A 22,164-nucleotide genomic window follows, 5' to 3' on the forward strand; every position below is an offset into this window, starting at 1 on the left:
TGTTTCATACATAACATCAAACATTATATTGAAATAAATAATTGATGATTCATAAATAGTTTACATAATCTGTTTATGACTTTATTTTCTCGGTGAGAAAGTTGTAATTAGATATTAGTATTCAGTTACATCATTTATAAATAAATAATAAAAAATAAAATTAAAACTAACATAAAGAGGAAATAAATACTTAAACTTTGATAGTCCACTTTACCAAAAACTTAATTTTCTTATCTTAAAGATCGAGAATGCAAGTTTACACAGGAACAAGTGAATATATATAAAGAGAGGAGAAAACAAAAAAAATTATATTATGATATCACATAATATTCTATTCCATATTTCACTATTTCCTAACTAAAATAAATAATTAAGTATAAATAATATTTATCAAACATAAATTTATTTATTTTTTTACTATTTAAAATTATAACGGTATTTTGGGTAAGTAAAATTATTTCTTTTCTTTTTCATGCTATCCAAACTATTCAAATAATATTTTCTTACAATTTTCTTCAATATATTTACCACTAACCAAATGCATAATAGAAACTTGATTTTATTTTCTTTTACTTTCACTCTGTAAAAAATTTTGACCTTAACGCATTTTAAAAGATACTGTATATATTTAAAGTAATTTATTACGTCGCGGTCTCCATGTATAAAATTGAAGATGGGAGAATTAGTAGCGGTGAAGATACCTCCAGCCTCAATTAAACGTTGAATTTAGTGAGTGAGTAAATAGAGAGACTACACGGATCTGTTGATGACTGAGAGAGATGGTAAATAAGCGGGTTTCTTCCCACTTCCGAACAGCCAAGTTTCTCCCAAGGAAACCATCTCCTTATTCGATCATTATCTACGTGATCCTCCTCTCTGGCTTTTCAATTTTTATATTTATCTTCTATAGTAACGATGTATTTGAAGATGGACAAAAGCCACCCTTTTCAGGAGAATCTCGATCCCAGCAGGTATGTTTTCTAAAGTTTTAAGCCAATGTTGAAAATATTTTTCCTTTCTGTTTTGGTAATTTAGAGAACTGTATTTTATTTCTAGTATTGTATACTATTTTGCCACAAACAGGCTTCTTTTTGCTTTGGTGTTTGTAAAAATTTCATTTTGCTGATTTGGTGAAATGGGTTTTGCTTTTGGAGTTGTATTTTCAAATGGGTTGTTCTGATTTGGTGACTCTGGGTTTTGATACTTGTTGGGGAAAGGGATTGTGTTTCAGATTTTATTCTTCAAATATTCCAACATGCAAACATTAGGCTTTAAGGTAATAAGATGTGAATTGAAAGAAAGCAAAATAAGTTTTCCAACATCTATTTGGTTAGAATGAAATTTTGCTAGAAAGTTGTAGAAGAATTTCATCAAATAGTTTGGACAGTGAGAGATTTGAAGATGTTATTGTTTATGTAAATTGTTCTTATTTTTATTAAATAAGATAACAAGTCTAAATAAATTTCTCCCAAGTAAATAATTTTCTGGGTCCTTTTCAAAAAATAAAACAATCAAATAATTTAAGTAAATAATTTTCTTGGACAGTGAAATACATACAATGATACAAACCATTATAGCATTCTTTACAAAGTTACACAAAAAAACATTTTATAATAGATATACAAAAAGAAAGGGCATAATTATAAATTCGCATAACTTTCCCAAGAAAGCAAAATAAACCTGTGTTTTTTGCCAAAAAACATTTACGGGAAAGATAATTGGTTTTGAAGAATTACTTTTCTTGAAAATTTTCTTTTTTCTGCTATCCATACTCCTAAATTGTTAAAAAGTTTTCAATTTCCTTCCCTTGCCAGTAATTTCTATTTAACCAAAACAAGCCTTGGGAATTGGGCTGTCATCTTCTCACATGTTTGTTGATTGGATGTAAATTTCTCTTGGAGAAATGAGTGAGAATCGAATACGTGACAGTCAAAAACCAAAAATTAGGGACCAGCTAACATGTTATGATTATTTTACCCCTCACTGGTAGATTCCTTATCTGGCTGGTTGAATAACTCTCTCTATAGTTAGTGGCAAGAAGCACATGGCTCACTGTTGGGTGTAAACAAAATGAATTGCAATGTGCCTATTGGTTATTTGTCCCATATGCATACGTGCCAATTAGTGTTGTTAAAGTCGCGCCTAGGCTCGAGGCGCAGGTCTAGCTCCTGTTGTCATCCCAAGCTCACTGATGTTTACTAGGCACGCGCCTCGGTTGCGCCTCGTCTTGTTTGTCAGGCGTGCCTCGCTCATTTAAAAAAAAAAAACTATGATTATTCTATTTCTTAAGCCGAAAAGGTTCTTTTGGCAACTTAATAAACAAATAAGAAAGGCCAAGCATACGAGAGAAGAAACTTTTGTTCAAAAGAATAAACAAAAAGAAAGCCCAAGAGTCAAAGTTTCACGGTAGTTCTTTCTTCTTCTTCTCTCTCTTGTCCTCTACTCTTCTCTTCTTATCTTTGTTTACATCTCTCTCTTCGTCTAGTTCTCATCTCTCTAAGTCTTTTTTTTGGGGGGGAGCTCTATTTTTTCTCCTTTTTTTCTTTTAACACTTTCTTTCTCTTTTCTCTCTCTTCATCTACTTCTTCAGTTTCTGCGTCTTTTTTTTTTGGCTCTGTGTTTTCTTTTCTTTTCTTGTTAACATATATATATATATATTTAACAGATTTATTTCTTTTTGTGCTTTGTTTTGCCATTCAAAAAAACAAAATTTTCTTTGCCTTTCAAGAAAACAAATTTGTGCTCTGTTTTATGGTTGTTGAATGCTTGTTTAGTTGATAGATTTACTTTTTTATATTTGATATTAATTTTTAGAATATTGATATGACTTATGAGATATGAATGTTTTGGTAGTTTAAATTTTCAATTGTGCGACTCACTTCACTCAGGTGCGCGCCTCATTGTGCGCCTCGCGCCTAGGCTCCAAAAGACCTTTAATAGCACTGGTGCCAAAATTGTTAGTTACATCACTAAAACTTGTATAGAGTAGGACTGCTTTTTACCCATGCTATAACTAATTTTTTGCATTTCAAAAGAAAAAGAAAAGAGAGAAAAAAGAAACGATAGATTAGTCAATCTATTTTTCAAAAGAGTTTTGTTATAGAAGTGCCACTGCTTCTGTCCAGTAGACATCTGCAGCTATGCCAGGGTATAATAGCCCGATATTTGTTCTTAAAATGCATCTTTGCTTCATATATATAAAGGTGTCTCAAATTTTGGATCACCTTGATGCGTTGACATTTTCACACATACATAGGTGCAAAGTTGTGGTAAAGCCTCGTCTTTTGTCACTACAAAATTCTGTTCTCTTCTTTTAGGCACAATTACCCTCCATGAATTGGTCAAAGCATGGGGACTAATTTTAATATATATATTTTTTCTGGGTGGGGTGGGATAGGGTTGTGCTGGTGGGGGGTGGCAGTAGAAGTTTTGGAGTTATATCTTGTCTTTGATATGCCAATGACATGGAGTATTTTCTTGTTGAAAGAAGGAAGCAACTCAGGGTGCCAGTGTATATTTTATTTTGAGGCATCCCATGATCATCATGTAGCCTGTATTTCGGTTAATTCTCATTTTCCTACATCGTTATTTCCTTTGGGATATTTCTCTGAACAACTTTGGTGTCAATGCTCTACATTTGAGCCTTAAAAAAATATTAAGTGGTTGGATTTGGATGCATTTAAGTGAGAAAAAGTTCTCTAATTGATGGTAATCTCTTTAATCATCTGAGTTATCTGATTTGTCCTTTCAAGAATCCTATCAATCATAAGTCATTGGTTTGCGAGGATTTAGAGAGGCCTAGCGAAGCATGAAGTTGGTCTCTGGGAAGTTTGATGAGTAAAACTGATGACTGTGCTGAAGGAGTCGTGTGGGTCTAGGGAAATGGTTTTTTCCTGGAAAGATATTTGGCACAAGAATGCTACTACCATCGTCAAGGAATTTTGAAGTTTTTTGGTATTACAGTATATAACAAAGCTTGGATGAAGAACTAAGTGGTCTTGGCTTGGAAATGTTGTTCATTGGTCCCTTAGATTCATGTCATGTTTCAGGATAAAAATTTGGAGACAGCATACCTTCTTTAAGAGGTTGGAATAAACCAAACTTAAAGAGATGCGAGTGTTAATGCTTGTATAGTAGTATGTATAATAATTGATTAGGGGCTTCAAAGAGGAGAGACATATTTGTTTTCTTCCTAAACTAGAACATTGATGTGCACTGCTCCAATTAGGTTTACTCTCTTTGTATATAGTGTTTTCAGGATTAAGTGATAAGTTTGGACCATCTAATAAGCATGAGATGGGTTTTAACAAACTAGTCTTCCGTCTAAACAAACTGTGGTGTTGGTTGGCCGTCTTCCGTTTTGTTGGGATCAGTTGAAATCCAGTTGGAAGTTGATCTTTATGGGAATGCTCAACCTCTTTTTCAATTTTTTGAAGTTCCTATTATCGATTCCAGGTTCCACTGCCAAAGGGTCACTAATATATCTCACTCAAGAAATTTATTGACGGTGAAGACTTACAAATGATATCTAATATTTGCCATTGACTTGCAAATTATATCTAATCCTTGCCTTTGACCCTTAATTTTACTTCTGCATAATGCTCACTGTAATATATAGATGGGAGAAAGCTATTGATTGCAGCATTTTTTAGATTTAAAATGATCTTAATCTCTGCTTTCTTTCATCTTCATATTTATTAGAGATACATGGGAAGATAAACAGAAACCTCTGGTCTCCATAGATTCTTAATTTTAGCAGAATTTGTAATCACATCTTCATTTGTATGTTTATCCTTTTTGGGGGAAGGAGGGGGGTTAAGGTGAAGTCATTAGACAGACAAGACAATGTAAACCAACTAACTCAACTCAAACCATCCTGATTATATTAGAGTTTTGATTGACCGTTTTATTTTTCCTTAATCATGTGATAATCTCAGTTGAACCTAATATTATTTGCCCTAGACCTGTTTGACTTTGACTTGGCCAGTTGTGACCCCTTTCTCGTTTAAGAACTCTTAAATTGTTAACTACGATCCAGATAGACGTAAGTAAAAGAAAATCCAAATAGAGGTGTGTTGTATTTTCCCATTACGTAATCCCACAGTTAGTTATTAGTTAATAACATTCAAACACCAATATCAATGCACCAAAAAAAGTTTATATATATATATATATATATATATATATATATCAGTAAAATTTCAAAACTGATAAATTATCTTACATTTTTTAAGTATTACTTCTTGCATCTCAGCTGTCAGCAACTATTGAATATTGATGCAATCCAAGTACATACCACTAAGTAATTAAAATATATTAAGTCTTAATCCAAGACACCATTACTTCATTGATAACACTTGTTCCAATACAAAGGTTATATTCTACTTCCAATTCTGAGTTCCGAAACTATGTATGAGTTATCATGTGGCAGGCATCTAGAGACCCATCTCATCCTCCATTATTTTTGTCTATGATTAGTTCTTTTTTGGTGTTGTTATACCTTAGAGTTGCATATTCATTTTGCAGACTCTTATTGATCCTTTAATTCTTTGGGATCTACAAATGTGAGATTTTTAGGAATTGGATCTCTTCCATTGGAAAATATGGAACTTAATCTTTTAAGAGTTACAAAAACAAATTAGGAGATCAAGGTGCAAACAAAATTCCGGAAAATTTCTCATTTACTGGTAGTTCTTTTGAGCCCATACACCGGAAGAATTTTCTATTTTAGGGAGACAACAGATTGAAAAAGGAACAGTTTTTCTATAACATACGCAGAGACCTTGTTTGACATTACCACCTCAAACCAAAAATTACTTTGGTGCCAGCAACTTTTCTAATTAAAATGGGCTATTTTTCTTTTATGTTCAAAGGACTATTTATTAAATTAAGTGCAAGCTTCTTTACCTTTCGAAAAAAGGGTACAAGCTTCTTTTGCCTTTTCTTGCATTTTTTTTGGCACTAAAAATGGGCTATTTATCGGCATTTTCCTTAACTATAAGCATCAGTAGGCATTTTCCCCCTTTCAAATGATTTGAGTTGATAATTTTAATATTTTTGTGGATAATGGGGTTGTTACTTTATTTCCATCTTATCAGATTCCAGAGGAACAACTTTGGGAAGTACCTTTCAGCCGTGGTTTACATCCTTGTGTCAAGCCTTCTTCTAAATATAAAGGTTTCTCCCATAGTTTTATCTTTTTTGCATTGAAATTTGGGCCCTTCTATCTTTGCATAATCATAATTTTGTAGGAGCAATACTTTTTTTTTCTTTTTTCTTTTTTTTTTTTGTCGTAGTACAAGAGCATACCATCCCTTCTATAATTCTAATATTTTCCTTCGATTAAGTGCTGGGTGGAGTTTTTTCACCACTAATTCTCAGAATTATGAGTAGATCTTTATTTCTTATATTTTTAAGTTTTACATGTTGACTTGGTAAAGTGCATGCAGTTCTCTCTCCTCTCTCTCTCTCTCACACACACACACACTCCCTCTATACATTTATATATGTCTCTCTTGTTCTCTATCTCTCTCTCTCTCTGAGTATTATTTACAATACCAGATGCCGGAGGATGGGATCGCTATTTAACTGTCAGAAGTAATGGAGGATTAAATCAAATGCGCACTGGTGTAAGTTACTAAAATTTATATCTTTGGCTTTTGATAGCTTATATTTATTCTTATATGCCTCTAAAATGTGCATAATCATTGTGTGTTTGGATTGAGGGAGTTGGAATGAAAGGAAATGAAAGAAAAAGGGAAGAAATGTTATTCTCATGCTTGGTTTAAAAAAGAGGAGGGGTAGAAAGGAAAATGAGGGAGAAGGGATTTGCTAATCCCCTAAATAGTGCTTTTACTACCTCTGACAAGTGTGAGAAAATGGAGGGAAGGAGAAGGGAATGAGTGATAACATGTTTTGTCCCTATCTTATAGAAGTGGATTCTCTCCCTCCCTCCCTCCCTCTCTCTCTCTCTCTCTCTCTCTCTCTCTCTACTAGCACGATAAAATATATATATTTTTCTTTTCTTTTCATAATTTCTCCCAAACAATATGAAGGGGTTGGTAATATCTGTTCTTTCCCTTGTTATCCAAACAAGAATCCTATCATTTCCTTCCCTTTTTTCTCTCTCCTAAGTAATGCTGTCTACTTTTCCTTTCCTCCCTACTTATCTAAACAAAACAAAAAGAATCAGGACAACTATTCTTGCTTGAATTGAATATGGCATTTTGTTGAGTCTCCATATACACGTTTTTTCTTTTCTTCCCATGTATGTTAAATTTCATGATATATTTATATTGATGGTCAAATTTATCTTTTCTTCATTCTAAATTATAAGAGTTGCCATTTTAAATTATAATTTGAAAGTACTTTGAACAATAGACACAAGGCCTTTTAGTGGTTTAGTGGTAAAAATTTGGTGGAAAACACAGAGAGAAAAACAATTGCCTTACCAAGGTAAAGACTTATATTACTTCAATCATGTTGGAACTTTGACTTTTTAAAGGAAAACCGGGGAAGTATGGAAGAACATTTTATCAATTGATAAAACATTGAATTGCATTCAAGAGAACTTGTTGCATGAGATTTTTGATACAATCACTAATGATCTGTGGATTACCCTGAATAGAATTTTTAAGATCTCACACAACATTATTAACACCCATAAGTATTCCCATACATCAGTCCAGATTGGCCAGGCCCAAACTAAACAAATTAATCAAAATCAGACAGACTCAAAGAAGGAAGTGGACTAGGGCTAAGGAGAATTGACCCACCAAGCAGCCCAATTCTCAAAACGGATCTATTCTAAAGGTGAGTAAAAGTTCATCCAAGCCCAACTCTTCCATTTTCCTTTTTCTACTCTGGAATCACTGGGGGAATTGGGGAGTAGTTGCCAAAGGTGGAGAACCTTTCCAGAGGCTGAGGGTGGTATGGATGTGCACTGCAGGGTTGCTAGAGAGATGGGGGGCTGTTGGGCAGTGTTCAGAAAGAGACGAACACCACGATGAAAGTTGGTGGGTTGTCGGGAGGTAAGTTTGAGGGGGCAATTACCTTGTGTGTTGGAAAGGGTATACAATTAACGCCGAGGAAGGATTCTGCCACTGCATTGTTGGTGGAATGGAGGGGATGAAGAGATCTCAAGAGGAATCAGCCGCGAGGACAGTGGAGTCGGCTTTCGAGGAAGGCTATAGTACACCCTCCTGATGACTCTCCGTTCAGGGCCAGTGGGGAGGGGATGACAGATGTTCCATATGAAGAAAACCAAATCATTCTGGGCCCAATACTATTCCATTCCATTGATAATGAATGGACACTGTCAAGAAGGAAGAAGAGGGAACTTTGAAACATAATTTCCTATGTGAATTTCGATGGTAGGAGTGGGATGGAGAAGAACAAGGGTAGAGGAGGGAGGTAGGGGTTGAGCAAAGGTAGTGTGCAGTGTGCGCATGAAGCTTTGAGTTGTGTCGTGGAATGTTGGGGTCTTAATGACCTGGACAAGAGGAGGGTGGTAAACTTGCATTGTGAATGTGGGGCGCTCAGCTGGTTGGTGTATTTGTAGGAATCTAAATTGGTTACTTCCTCTAATGGGATTGTGAAGAGTCTTTAGGGTGGGCGCTTTGTAGACTGGGTGGCTCTTGATGCTATAAGCTTGGGTGAGGGTATTTTTATTTTTTGGGATAGGGGATTGGTCTTGAAGGTGGATGTTTGGAAGGAGAGGTTATCACTTTCGTGCATATTCTCTTTGGAGGATTGCTGACATTGACTTGTAAAAAAAAAGAGGAGGATGGCTTGCATTGGATCTTTTCTGGGGTGTATAGTCTCCTTGAGGACGCAGAAAGGGGTTCTTTGTGGGAGGAATTTAGGTTCGCTCAGAGGAGATGGGAGCTCCCGTGGTGTGTGGGAGGGGACTTTAATGTGGTTAGATTGTAACACAAGAGATCTTCTGGAGGGAGGTGGAGTTCGGCCATAAAGGAATTCTGTGATTTTATAGATGGGTGGCAGTTCTTTGATTTATCGGTGGAGAGTGCTTCCTTCACCTGATGAAGTGATACGCAGGCTCCTATGTTATCATGGTTGGACAGATTCTTTATCTCTGGAAAAAGAAGTTTTCAGATGTTGTTCAGATGACTTTGGCTAGACCAGTTTGGATCATATTATGGTCCTGTTGGATTGTGGTGGGCTTTGGAGGAAAAACCCCTTTCAGATTTTAGAACATGTGGCTTAGAGTGGATGATTTTAAGGTGAAGGTAAAGAACTAGTGGGATGGTTATGTTGCGAGTGGAAGCCCGTGTTTACTTTAGCTAACAAACTTTAGCTGCTGAAGGAGGATGTCAAGAAGTGGAATCGAGAGGTGTTTGGCAACCTGGAATGGTGCAAGATTAGGTGATGTAGGACAAGTACAACCTCAGATAGTTGAAAACAAATAAGAATTTTGGGCTGGAAGTCAGAGAAACATATTATAGTTCCAGATGTGTTAGTATAGATAATGGATTTGAGAATAACAAAAACCTATAGGAATCAAACCAATAAGTCTAGGCATCACACCCAGGGAAGGCCTCACGCCCTCATATCTAGTGAATCACTCGCAAAGAAAGTTCAGGGCCATTATTATTTATTCATGGATTGTCTCACCAAGATTACATTCTACCCCTTTTATAGCATTTTGTGAGTGCAACTCATGACCCTTGGATTGCCCCATAATTGAGGTAATCAATACCTGACTCTATTTCCCGTGTTTCTAACGTAGCGAAAACAATAAAGAACAGGGTTAAACCTTTGAATTTCACAAAGAACACACTCACGAGAGAGAAACTGAAATTATAATGATAATGATAAAGTCTATACACTTACATCTCTTACCTTTATATAGGCAAGTCAAAAATAAAATAAAAAAAGAAAGCACGCGTTAAATAATATTAAAGGGGAAATCTGAGATTTGATGGAGTAGAATCCTCTTTAAATCTAGCAATGGAGAATAATATCGTCTATTATTGGCAGCTACACCAAATCTTCTTATTTTATTTTCTGATTCCTCCTTAATTCTTGCAATGGAGAAAAATATCTTCTATTGTGGCAACTACACCAAATCTCCTTTTGACTTTTCCTTATTTATTTATTTATTTTTTCTTCTATTCTCCTTACCTTTTCAGCCTCCCTAATTTGCGATGATCCTGTATGCTCAGATAATCGTGAGCGAGTTGTTCTACATCAGTCTCCCTTGTGTAAAAAGAACTCGTCCTCAAGTTACCCGAATTTGGCGGATAATATTCATGTGTGTCATCCACATTGAAGGTAGAAGAAATGGCCATGTCAGCAGGTCAATCAATCACATAGGCGTTGTCGTTGATTTTCTTTAGAATCTGGTGCGGACCATATTTCTTGCCCTTTAGCTTGTTGTATGTTCCCATTGGAAACCTCTCCTTTCTTAGATACACCATAACCAGGTCCCCTTCTTCAAATACTCTTTTCCTTTGTCTCTTGTCAGCTGCAGCCTTGTATTTGGTGTAAGTTTGGAGCACTGATCTGTAGACACACAGATCGAGGCTCAGATTTCTTTGGATGGATTTCTTTGGACGGCTAACTTGCCTTGCCTCATGACAAACGAGGATATTAATTCCTTCCGAATCACAGAGGGGCATGTTTTTAGGGTTGATGTGCACAGTACGGTGGCTTGCGAAGACATGCTCAAATCGTGTCTGGTTGGACGATTCAACAAGGACGTAGGTTGTCTTGGGAGGACTGAGGAGTGGGTATCAAAAACTTGGAGGGTTTCTTATGGGGTGAGGGTGTCATCTTTGCCGGATGGTTTGATCCTGTTTAGGTTTCCATCGAAATCCGAGGCACGACGGGCTCTGGTGTATGGGAAAAGGACGTGGGGTGATGCTTGTTTGTCAATGGATGTGTGGTATTTCGCAGTCGGTTGTTTGGCGGTGAGGTTGAGGAACAGAAAAAGAAGAGTGGTGTTGTACGGGCTCCCTTTACATCTATGGTGTCTCAAGCTCTTCAAAGCCATAGGCGATCTGTGAGGTGGATTTAGTGAAGTGGAGGCAGATAATTCGACTGCCAGAGATAGAGTTGTCCTTCTCGTCTCCGACGGCGGTGTAATTCCAGAGGTGGTGTTCGTCGAGGATCAACGGGTGGCCTTTAAGGTTGTACTGACAAAAGAAGCAACACCGTGGATTTTCCTGAAGTGTACCGATCTATGTCAGGATGAGGAGATGAGGGGAGGAAAGCACCGTATAGCTATGGACAGAACGAAGCTCCAAGTTCAAGTTTTAGGTGCAAGGAAAGAGACGCGTCAGATTCATGACACGGAGTGCGACTGGGGAAGAGAGGGTTGGTACGCTTGCAAGGCCACGTGGACATATCAGAGAAGATAAGATTCAATCAAATATGATTGTTGATGATGGGCCGGTGTATGGGCTTGGTCCATCTAATTCTGTGGGTAGAGGGGGGCCTTTCCACAATAAGTATTTGGGCTTGGGGTAGCCCACAGACAAGCTGGTCCAGGGGCGGCTCCTTCAGCGTATGATACTGGTGGTGGGCTCAATAGGCCCAAGGTTAAAGGACGGTTGGGCCAGATTGGAGTTGATGACTTGTAAGGTAGAAAGAGGGTGGTCCAGTCCGACAATATTGGGCTATCCATTTCTTTAAAAGGCCGGCCCAACCCTTTTACTGATGCGAAGGATAGAGAAATGCGAGGGGTGAAGGATAATGTGTTTTCAGCATCACAAAGAGACATGAGGACCTCGGCACCTTCGTTGCATCATGGTTATGAGGGGAGACAATGGTCGGCGGCAGAGAAGAGCAATTGGGTGAAGGTTAGCAGAACTGGGTTGGGTGCAAGAGGGAAGACTTTTCAGCATGATAAGTGTTATCAGAGTGCTTCAGAGAACAGGTTCGGGCCTCTCTTTTTAGTGGCTGAGCTTTCTGAGGGTAACGGTCAATCTAATGCTTCATAGTGGAGTCATGAAAGGCGATAGTCACGACATGAAAAAAAAAAAAGGGCTATTCGCAATCACACAGAAGGTGGACTTGGTATGTCTCAGTCTGTGCAATCTCAAAACATTCTTTCTACCCCTTCTTCTTCTTCTTCTTTCTTCTTTTACTCCTTGTTGGGTGTTGAGGGGGGTGGTGGGGGAGAAAAATCGGAGACTTTCGCCGGTAATGGAAGGGGTGGCTGATGATGAGGAGAAGGATGGGAGGATGAACGGAGGTGGGTGCCTTGGGTTGTCAGAAAGGGGTGCGACACTTGGGGAGGATGAGTTTAGAGGTTTGACTGTGGAAGAGGCTGATGGGGTGACGGTGTGTGTGGGATGAAATGTGAGGTTCAAGCTTGGTCATGAAGTTGCTTCGGTTCTGGTGAAGGAGCTACACGCATATAAGGCGCTGAATGGATTGAACCGAATTTTGGATTTTGGTTCAGATGCAATTGGGGAGGTTTTGGATGATAATGTAGGTACTCCTACTTGTATTGGAGTGGGTAGCACTACTGAGGATGATAGAGGTAGGGATACAAAGGACAATGTGCTCTTTGACAGGGAGTTGATTTCAAGGGAGGAGGCCGAGGTTCTGGAGTGTATTCAGCCACTGTCAGAGATACGACCGGAGGGGAGTTGGGGGGGTTTTCCTGTTGCAGCTCATGATGATAGTGGGGTGGATTGGGTAAAGGAGATTATTGATAGTGTGAGTAGTTTGTTGGGGGTGTCCTTTGAGCCAAAGGAGAAGGAGGCTTGTATGGTTTTGCATTCAGTTGTTGAGGGGAAGACTGGGGAGGGGAGGAGTAGCAGGAAACAAACTGGGAGTAGGGAAAAGAGGTTGACTCCGTGGAGAGGGGGAAGGGAGGTCCGCAGTTTGTTTTCTGGTGTGAATTATGAGGGGAGTAATGGGGCTGGGAGGGAGAGGAGCATGAAAGGGGTAGACTGTAGAGGCAGAAGGGAAGGGGAAGGATTATCCATTTGTTATTGATGAAGTGCCGAATTATTTCTTGGAATGTTCGAGGACTGAATAATCCAGACAAAAGAAAAGTGGTGAAGATGGCTGTGAAGAAGTGGGGTGTGCATGTGGTTTGCTTGCAGGAGACAAAGATGGTTGCCATGACAGATAGGGTGATGAGGAGTTTGTTGTGTGGGGTTTTTTTTTGGGGGGGGGGGGGGGGGTGGGGGGGAGGACATCTGGGGGTATTTTGTTGATGTGGGATAGGAGATAGGTCTGGAACAGAGGTGTGGAGAGGGAGGTTTTCTATTTCGTGTGCTTTTCCATGGAGGAGGATGGGTTTTGCTGGATGTCTTCTGGTGTGTATGCCCAGTTGAGGATGGAGAGAGGTACATTTTGTGGGAGGAGTTAGGGGGCAGTGAAGGAGTAGTGGGGTCTGCTGTGGTGGGTGGGTGGGGGTGTATGTGTGTGTGTTTTAGGGGGGGGGGGGGTGGACTTGGGGGGGGTGGACTTCAATGTTGTTAGATCCTCGATGGAGAAGTCAACAGGAGGAAGATGGACACCAGCTATGGAGCAGTTTTCTGAGTTCATTGACGGTCACCACCCGTATGATTTACCGTTGGAGGGAGCTATGTTTACATGGGGGAGTAGTAGAGAGTCTCCTACGTTGTCTCGATTGGATCGGTTTCTTCTTTCGGGAGATTGGGAAGAGAAGTTTCCGGACGTGGTATAGGCAGCTTTGGCTAGACTGACATCTGATCATATCCCTGTGGTGTTAGATTGTGGTGGATTGTGAATGAGGAGAACTCCTTTTCGTTTTGAAAATATGTGGTTACGAGCCGAGGACTTTTAGGGATTTGTGAGGACTTGGTGGGAGGGTATTAGGGTGGATGGTAATCCGAGCTTTTTTCTTGCAAAAAAGCTTAAGGGGTTGAAACATGAGATTAAAAGGTGGAATAAGGAGGAAGAATAGGGCTTTTGCGGAGATTGCTGAGATTGATAGGCGGGAAGGTGTGGGTGGTATTGATGAGGGCCAGAAAAGTAGGAGGGATGTGTGCCAGAAGGAGATTGCAATGGCGGAAGAAATCTCTTGGAGGCAGAAATCTAGAGCCATATGGCTTAAAGAAGGTGATAAGAATACTAAGTTTTTTCATCGGCTTGCTAATGCTCATAGGAGAGGCAATCACATTGGGAGGATTTCTATTGATGGGGAAGTCCTGGTTAGGGAGGAGGATGTAAGCAGGAGGATTGTCTCTTTTTATCACGGTTTGTTTACGGAGCCTAATTTTTTTTTTGATAAGTTACGGAGCCTTATTTATGGAGACCTTGGCTTGATGGTCTGCATTTTGACTCTATTTCTGAAATTAATAGAGATGGTTTGGAGATTCCGTTTTTTGAAGAGGAAGTGCTGAAGGCGCTAAGGAGTTGTAACGGGGACAAAGCTCCGGGGCCGAATGGTTTTACTATGAGCTTTCTATTGGAGAGTTGGGAGGTGGTTAGGGGAGAGGTGATGGCTACGTTTCATGCCTTCCATATTCAGGGGAGGTTTGAGAACTCTTTGAATGCATCGTTTATTACACTTATTCCAAAGAAGGGGGGAGCTTCGGATGTAAAGGATTTTAGACCTATTAGTTTGCTGGGTTGCATGTATAATTTAATAGCTAAAGTTCTAGCATTAAGGTTGAGGGTTGTTCTGGATGATATCATTTAGGAATCTCAGAACGCTTTTATAGGTGGGTTAGATTCTTGATTCAGCTCTTATTGCTAGTTAATGTGTGGACACGAGATTGAGGAGTGGTGTCCCAAGGGTTCTCTGTAAGCTCGACGTTGAGAAAGCTTATGATTCTGTGAGTTGGAAGTTCTTGTTGTATTTGATGGATAGAATGGGTTTTGGAGATAAATGGAGGTGTTAGATTGAGGCCTGCATATCTTTAGCTAGATTTTCTGTGATGGTTAATGGGTCCCCAACCTGGTTCTTTGGTAGCTCGTGAGGCTTGTGCCATGGGGATCCTTTGTCTCCTTTCTTGTTCATTATTGTTATGGAGGCTCTTAGTAGTTGATGGGGAGGGCGGTGGAGTTGGGTTTTATTAAGGGGTTCATGGTGGGTGGGGGTGATGTTCATTATATAGAGAGATCTCACTTATTGTTTGCGGATGACACGTTGGTGTTTTGTGAGGTTGAGGTCTCCCAGATGAGGTATCTGAGATCGATGCTGATTTGTTTTTAGGTGGCGTCAGGATTGAAAGTGAATGTAGGGAAGAGTGCCTTGATTCTAGTAGGGGAGGTGCAAAATATTGGTGATTAGCTTTTGTGCTTGGATGTGGAATCAGTAGTTTTCCAATTACATATTTGGGGTTACCTTTGGGAGTTTCTTTGAGGAATGTGGGTGTTTGGGATCTAGTGATTGAGAGGGTTCAGAGGAGACTTGCAGGGTGGAAGAAGCTGTATTTATCGGAAGGGGGGAAGGTCACTCTTTTGAAAAGCACGCTATCAAGTCTTCCTACTTATTTTTTATCCCTCTTCCAGATACCAGCTGGGGTTGCTAGTTTGATTGAGAGGCTTCAGAGGAATTTTCTATAGGGTGGACTTCAAGGAGAATTTAAATATCATCTTGTTCGGTGGGAGCAGGTTTGTAGGCCGATTCAGGCCAGAGGCTTAGGGATAACGAGGTTGGTGCCATTTTACAGGGCTCTTCTTGGCAAGTGGTTGTGGAGATTCGGAGTGGAACGTCATAGGTTGTGGAGGAGGGTTATTTTGTGTTGATTTGGGGAAGAAACGGGGGGATAGTGCTCGTGTTTGGTGAGGATTCCTGCTGGTGTCGGAGTTTGGAAATTCATTAGGAAAGGTTGGAATGAGTTTTCAAAACACATCAGATTCAAAGTTCAGGAGGGTAGGGATGTGCGGTTTTGGGAGGATCTTTGGTGTGGTGATTGTACTCTTGCTTGTGCATTTCCCAGATTGGTTTGGATTGCTATTAATAGGCATGTTTCGGTTGCTGATTGCTATCGGCTTGATAGCGGGAGGGTTACTTGGGATGTGCGGTTTGTGCTACCATTTCAGGATTGAGAGTTGGACGACATTTGTTGGTTGCTAGATCGGTTGTATCGGCATGAGATCCGTGGCAGGGATAGAGATTCGCTTGTTTAGGTACCTACTTCTCGGGGAATGTTTGAAGTGAGATCATATTTTCGATGCCTATTCGATAATACAGGGATTATGTTTCAGTGGAAATCAGTGGGGAGATCTAAGGTGCCGCTCAAAGTGGTGTTCTTTACTTGGATAGTGGTGTAGAGCAAGATTTTGACGCTTGAAAATTTGTGGCGGCGAAGACATGTCACAGTTAATTGGTGTTGTATGTGCAAGTGCAATGGGGAATCGGTGGATCATCTTTTGTTGCATTGTCCAGTGGCTTTGGATTGTTGGTGTCTTTTGCTAGGAATGTTTAGGGTTTTGTGGGTTATGCCTCAATCTATGAGAGGTTTGATGGAGGCTTGGAGAGTGTGCTATGTGGGAAGTCATGCTCGTGGGTTTTGGAGGATGGCGCCCTTGTGTTTATGGTGCTCTTTGTGGAGGGAGCGGAATAATAGATCCTTTGAAGGAAAGGAATCATCGATTGCTTTTCTTAAGTTAGCTTTTATTTCATCTTTATGTTTTTGGAGTTCAGGTAGGTTTTGCTCCTCACCGGAGGAGATGATTGATTTTATTTCTTCTTTGGGACCTTAGTCTCCCTTTGTTGTTTATGGGACACGTTCCCCTTCTGAACGTTTTTTTGAATGAATTTGCTTATTTATCAAAAAAAAGTATTTGGCATAAGTTTCCTCTAGATGTTTCTTGACACTCCTGAATGGACTTAATGTGCTCAATCATTTTCTCTGCAACAACACTCTTCCCTGGAAAACTTCGATAAGGATACCAAATCCAAAGCAACTTTTGGAGGACAGCAATACACAACCGCAAACGGGGATTTGCCAGTGGACCTGTTAACCATGCAATTGTAAGCAAATTCTGACTGGGCAAGAGCAAGATCCCACTGATTTGGTTTCTCTCCTGAAATACAGCGAAGTCTTATTCACCACCTCTGTTCGGCCATCAGTCTAGATCTGAGGTAATGGACTCTGGCACCCCATGTAAACGAACCACCTCCTTAAAGAACAGATTGGCCATTTGGACTGTATCGTTCGTCTTCTTGCATGCAATAAAATGGGACATCTTGGAAAATTGATCGACCACCACAAAAATAGAGTCTGCTCCTCGCTGCATCCTCGGCAACCCTAGAACAAAATCCATGGATAAATCCTCCCATGGAGCATTTGGAATAGGTAGTGGTGTATTATGAGATTGGCCTTTATTAGTTTGGCAGATTGAGCACCGCCGCACATGGTTCTCCACGTCATGCTTGAGTTGCGGCCAATAATACCGTTCTTCTACCAGCTCTCACGTCTTATCACGCCCCAAATGTCCTCCTAATCCTCCTCATGCAATTCACGAACCACTTGCTCTCGTAAAGAACTCTGTGGAATACGCAACTGATTGCCATTAAAGGGAAATCCTTCCTGCATGTGCAACCCTTTAAAGGATTGGCTTGTTTTACACGCTGCCTAGGCTTGGCCAAAATCTTCGTCAGCCTCATATAACTCCTTCAGGCACTTGAACCCTGTGATTTCAGCCCTCATAGTCTCTAAGAAAGCCCAACTTAGTGCATCTGCAACTTTGTTCTGTTGGCCTGACTTGTGTTTTAGTGAGAAGGTGAATAGCTGGATATAAGCTGCCCATCGCGCGTGCATCCGATTCCGCTGTTTTGATTGTTAATGGATTTCAGCACGAACTCTCGCTGGGTAAGATAATGCTCCCATGTATGCAAAGCTTGCACCACCGCATAGAATTCCAACTCATAGGTAGTCCACTTCTTGCGTGCTTCACTCAGCTTTTCACTGTAAAACGCTACTGGCCTTATTTCTTGTTATAGAACTGCTCCGATTCCCACTATTGAGGCATCACAATCTACCTGAAATAACTTCTCAAAATCTGGAAGGACTAAGATTGGGGCTGTTGACAGTTTTTCCTTGATTAAGGCAAATCTCATCTCAGCTTCCTCTCCCCATTGGAATTTTCCTTTCTTCATGCATTTTATGATGGGAGCCACAATACTACTGAAGTTCTTGATGAACCTTTGGTAGAACGTGGCTAAGCCATGGAAACTGTGTACTTCTCCCACATTCTTCGGCGTAGTCCACTCCCGAATGCCCTCACCTTCTCCTTATCTACCCGAATGCCATCACTATAAACCACATAGCCGATGAATACTAGGCTTGGGGTCACAAAGCTACACTTCTTCAGATTAATGAATATATTATTCTTCTGCAAAGTTGTTAATACCTCTCTCAAGTGAAAAAGGTGTTTTGCCTCTGTTTGACTATAAACCAGAATATCGTCGAAATAAACAACTACATATCGACCAATAAATGGTTTGAGTACCTGATTCATCAAACCGCATGAAAGTACTTGGCGCATTGGATAATCTGAATGGCATGACTAACCACTCGTATAGTTCTTCTTTTGTCTTGAACGCCGTTTTCCACTCATCCCCAGGGCGGATCATCTGATGGTATCCACTCTTGAGGTCCACTTTGGTGAAGACTTTTGATCCCGCCAACATAACTAGCATATCATCCGACTGTGGAATGGTAAATCTGTACATGACAGTGATTCCGTTAATTGCGCGACTATCAACGCACATTCTCCAACTGCCATCTTTCTTCCGTACTAGCAAGGCCGGCACAGCACATGGGCTCATGCTCTCCCGAATCAACCCTTTATGTAGTAATTCTTCCACTTGCTCTTGTAAGATCTGACTCTCGTTGGGACTCATCCGGTAATGTGGTAGATTTGGCAGGCTTGCCCCAGGCACCAAGTCAATATGGTGCTGAATATCCCTCATGGGAGGGAGACTATCAGGCAAGTCTTCCGGCACCAACTCACTGAACTCTTGTAGTAATGGCTGCACTATTGCTGGTACTGTAAAAGGAGTTTGTTCAACTACTTTCCCCTTGCACACAACAACAAAGATTTCAAGGGAAGTTGTTACTTCGCCAGGAAATTCCTCACTCTTGATTGTTGAACAACATAACTGAATTTCCCAAACCCTTTGGGAAATTCGGCTTCTTTCAGCGGACCCAAAACAATCTTTTGACCATTCTTGTATAGAATATACACACATTGTCTCTACTATGGTGAGTGGCATCGACATCAAATTGCCATGGTTTGCCCAATATCATATGGCATGCATCTATGTCAACTACATCACAACGCACCTCCTTTGCATATGCTTTCCCAATTGAGAATGGAACAGTGCAAGTTTCAGTCACTCGCGTTTATGAGCCTTTCTTGATCCATCCAATTTTATATGGATGGAGATGTTTCTCTATTTTAAGCCCTAATTTTCGAACCATTGTTAAGGAAACAATGTTCTCACTATTACTGCTATCAATAATAACGTCACAAACCTAATGGTTGACAATGCAACATGTACGGAACACAATATGATGCTGCGGGTGCTCCTTCTTTGGCGTGAACATCAACCTCCTCACCACTAAAGAGTGGGACAACAACTCGCCATTGTCTCCTTCAGTCACCTCGTCTTCTTCAAAGGTGAACTCACCTTCCTCACCCTCGCCTTCCTTATGCTCGACCAGATTTACTATCAGTCGCTTGGGGCAATTGTTGGATTTATGGTCAGGTTCTCCACATCGAAAACACTTGCCCATACTTGGGTGTGCATAGGAATTTTCTCTCACAGCTAGGGCTCCCCTTCTAGTAGGGCCTATGGGTGCTGTGGATTTGGCCTTTGTTAGACCATCTCCAATGGCTCGCCATGTCATTGGAACAGGGTCTACCGCGGTCTGTTTACCCATGTCATGTGTAGGACGTGGGCTATTATATAAACCACGAGACCGATTCTTCGACTTTTCCAGTAATGATTCTGCTCTCTTTGCCACTGTGACAATCTCAGACAGTCTGAATAGCTGTTGGAGCACCACTTTCTCTTTAATATCCCATCGTAACCCGCCTTTGAAACGGGCATCATGCTAAATTCGGGTTCCACCAGGTTGATACGGGATGACAACCGATAAAATTCTTCAGCATATTCAACAATTGTTCTACTTCTCTGCGTGCAGGACTGATATTTCTGATAAAGAACCTGTTCGTAATCAGGGGGTAAAAATCGAGATTTCATCAACTTCTTCATCTTAACCCATGTACGTATCGGATCCTTACCCTCACGTGCATGGGTAGTTTGCACTTGATCCCACCATGCTGATGCGCCGCCTTTCAACTTATAGGCCATGAGTTTGACTTGCTTCTCCTCCTGGATTTTCATATAGTCAAAGAAACGTTCAACTTCACTAATCCAACCCAAGAATTCTTCAATACGAAGATGACTTTGAAAGGTGGGTAGGTCAATCTTCATACGAAAATCCCTGGAATCATCAATTTCCCATCAACCTCGATTATCTCCAAACACCTGTACAGCTCGGTTGTTACCAAAACCGACATTTTCCTTATAGGCTGGTTGCCTATTCAGTGAGTTTGGGTTGCAATTACCAGTAGGACGTCCATGATCACCGTCGTTGGGCAGCCTGTTGTTCTCGCGGTTAAGTTCTACCATTGTCCATCTCGCCAATACTTGACGCAGAATTTCATGCATATCAAGCAAGGTTCGATTAATGTTGGTCTGGAACTCAGTAATCTCAGCCCTCAAAAGAGCTACTCCATCACGTGAACCGGCCATCGAAAACGAAGGCGAATCTTGGATTCGAAACTTTGCTCTGATACCAACTAACGTAGCGGAAACGATAAAGAACAGGTTTAAACCCTTGATTCTCACAAAGAACACACTTACAAGAGAGAGACTGAAATTATATTGATAATGATAATGTCTATAGGCTTGCATCTCTTGCCTTTATATAGGCAAGTCAAAAAAAAGAAAGAAAAAAGAAAGCATGCGTGAAATAATATTAAAGGGGAAATCTGAGATTTGATGGAGTAGAATCCGCCTTAAATCTTGCAATGGAGAATAATATCTTCTATTATTGGCAATTACACCAAATCTCCTTTTGACTTTTTCTTATTTGTTTTTTTTTTTCCCTTCTATTCTCCTTACCTTTTCAGCTTCCCTGATTTGCGATGATCCTGTATGCTTAGATAATCGTGAGCGAGCTGTTCTACGTCATTTTTTGCTCATTTTCAATCTTTATTTACTAGCCAAAAAATATCCTGTCATATGAATACACAAATAGTAGATATGTGTTTCAGGGCATGACCCTTGCACCTGCAGAGAGAGAACCGATCCAACTCTCCGTTGAAGACACCGCTCAAAGTATCCATATTTGTACAACCAGACTGTTTAGGAAGATTTGGGCCACCAAATGTATAACGCTAGCAGGAGCCACCAAGCATATGTTTGGAAAAATGTTTAATAAACTGTGTGGCCTAAAGAGCGTCAATTGGAGATTACGCCAAATTTTTTTGAGGTTTGTTAAGGTCAGAATATTTTCCAGTTGATCATCCCAGAGTTCCACATCCGTCAAAGGATTACCAGTGGATGTCCTTGGCTGTTTGATCATCATCTGCTGGTCATACTTGAATGGGAGGAAGGTATGGATTTTTCTGATGCATAGTTTCTGTTTTCTCCCTTCTGGATTCAAGTCTTAGATGTGTACACTGATCTTTTTATCCTAGAAAGTGGGTCAATGTATTGCCAGCAAGTCTGGTCGCTGCTTGAAAGTGGAATTACGGGATAAAAGTATGTCGAAAGGTTGCGGGAAAGTGACTGCTGGTAGTAGAGTTCTTCGATTAAAGGTGGAATTGGACATATCTCAACCTCTTCGCCGTAATGTCCTCAACCGCCCAAATGGTATGGAGTTTTGGGCTCAGGTTCGATATGAAAAATTGCCATCAATTTGTTATGCGTGTGGTGTCATTGGCCATAACTGGAAAACTTGTCCTTTTGCTGGCAACGCATATAACCCAGAGAATTCTGAGTATGGCTCTTGGTTAGGGGTGGAGGGTTACCTTGGAAAGGATATTTGGAATCCGGAAAATGGTGAGACTGGTGCTTTGTTGGACAGTAATGGCAAAAAATTGGTTGTATGTGGATGATAGGGAGTCCGATGAGGGTGATGGACGGTCTGTTGAGAAATCCAGTTCATCTTCTTTCCGATCGCCAGA

General features: G+C 40.3%; 1 protein-coding gene across 2 annotated transcripts in view; it reads left to right on the forward strand.

The window, feature by feature from the left end:
* The first annotated feature begins 688 nt into the window (after window positions 1-688).
* The window catches only part of LOC132267327 (O-fucosyltransferase 38), a 37,078-nt gene continuing 15,602 nt past the window's right edge, over window positions 689-22,164 (forward strand). For both annotated transcript variants that reach the window (XM_059768473.1, XM_059768474.1), the window contains exons 1-3: window positions 689-971; window positions 6,099-6,177; window positions 6,562-6,629. In XM_059768473.1, the coding sequence (XP_059624456.1) occupies window positions 780-971; window positions 6,099-6,177; window positions 6,562-6,629 (339 nt within the window). In that variant the 5' untranslated portion in view covers window positions 689-779. The remainder of the gene's footprint in view (window positions 972-6,098; window positions 6,178-6,561; window positions 6,630-22,164) is intronic.

This window comes from Cornus florida, unplaced genomic scaffold (genome assembly GCF_030987335.1).
Source record: "Cornus florida cultivar Cherokee Brave unplaced genomic scaffold, ASM3098733v1 CherokeeBrave_3.0.0_Hap2_Chr07, whole genome shotgun sequence".
Taxonomy (NCBI): Eukaryota; Viridiplantae; Streptophyta; class Magnoliopsida; order Cornales; family Cornaceae; genus Cornus; species Cornus florida.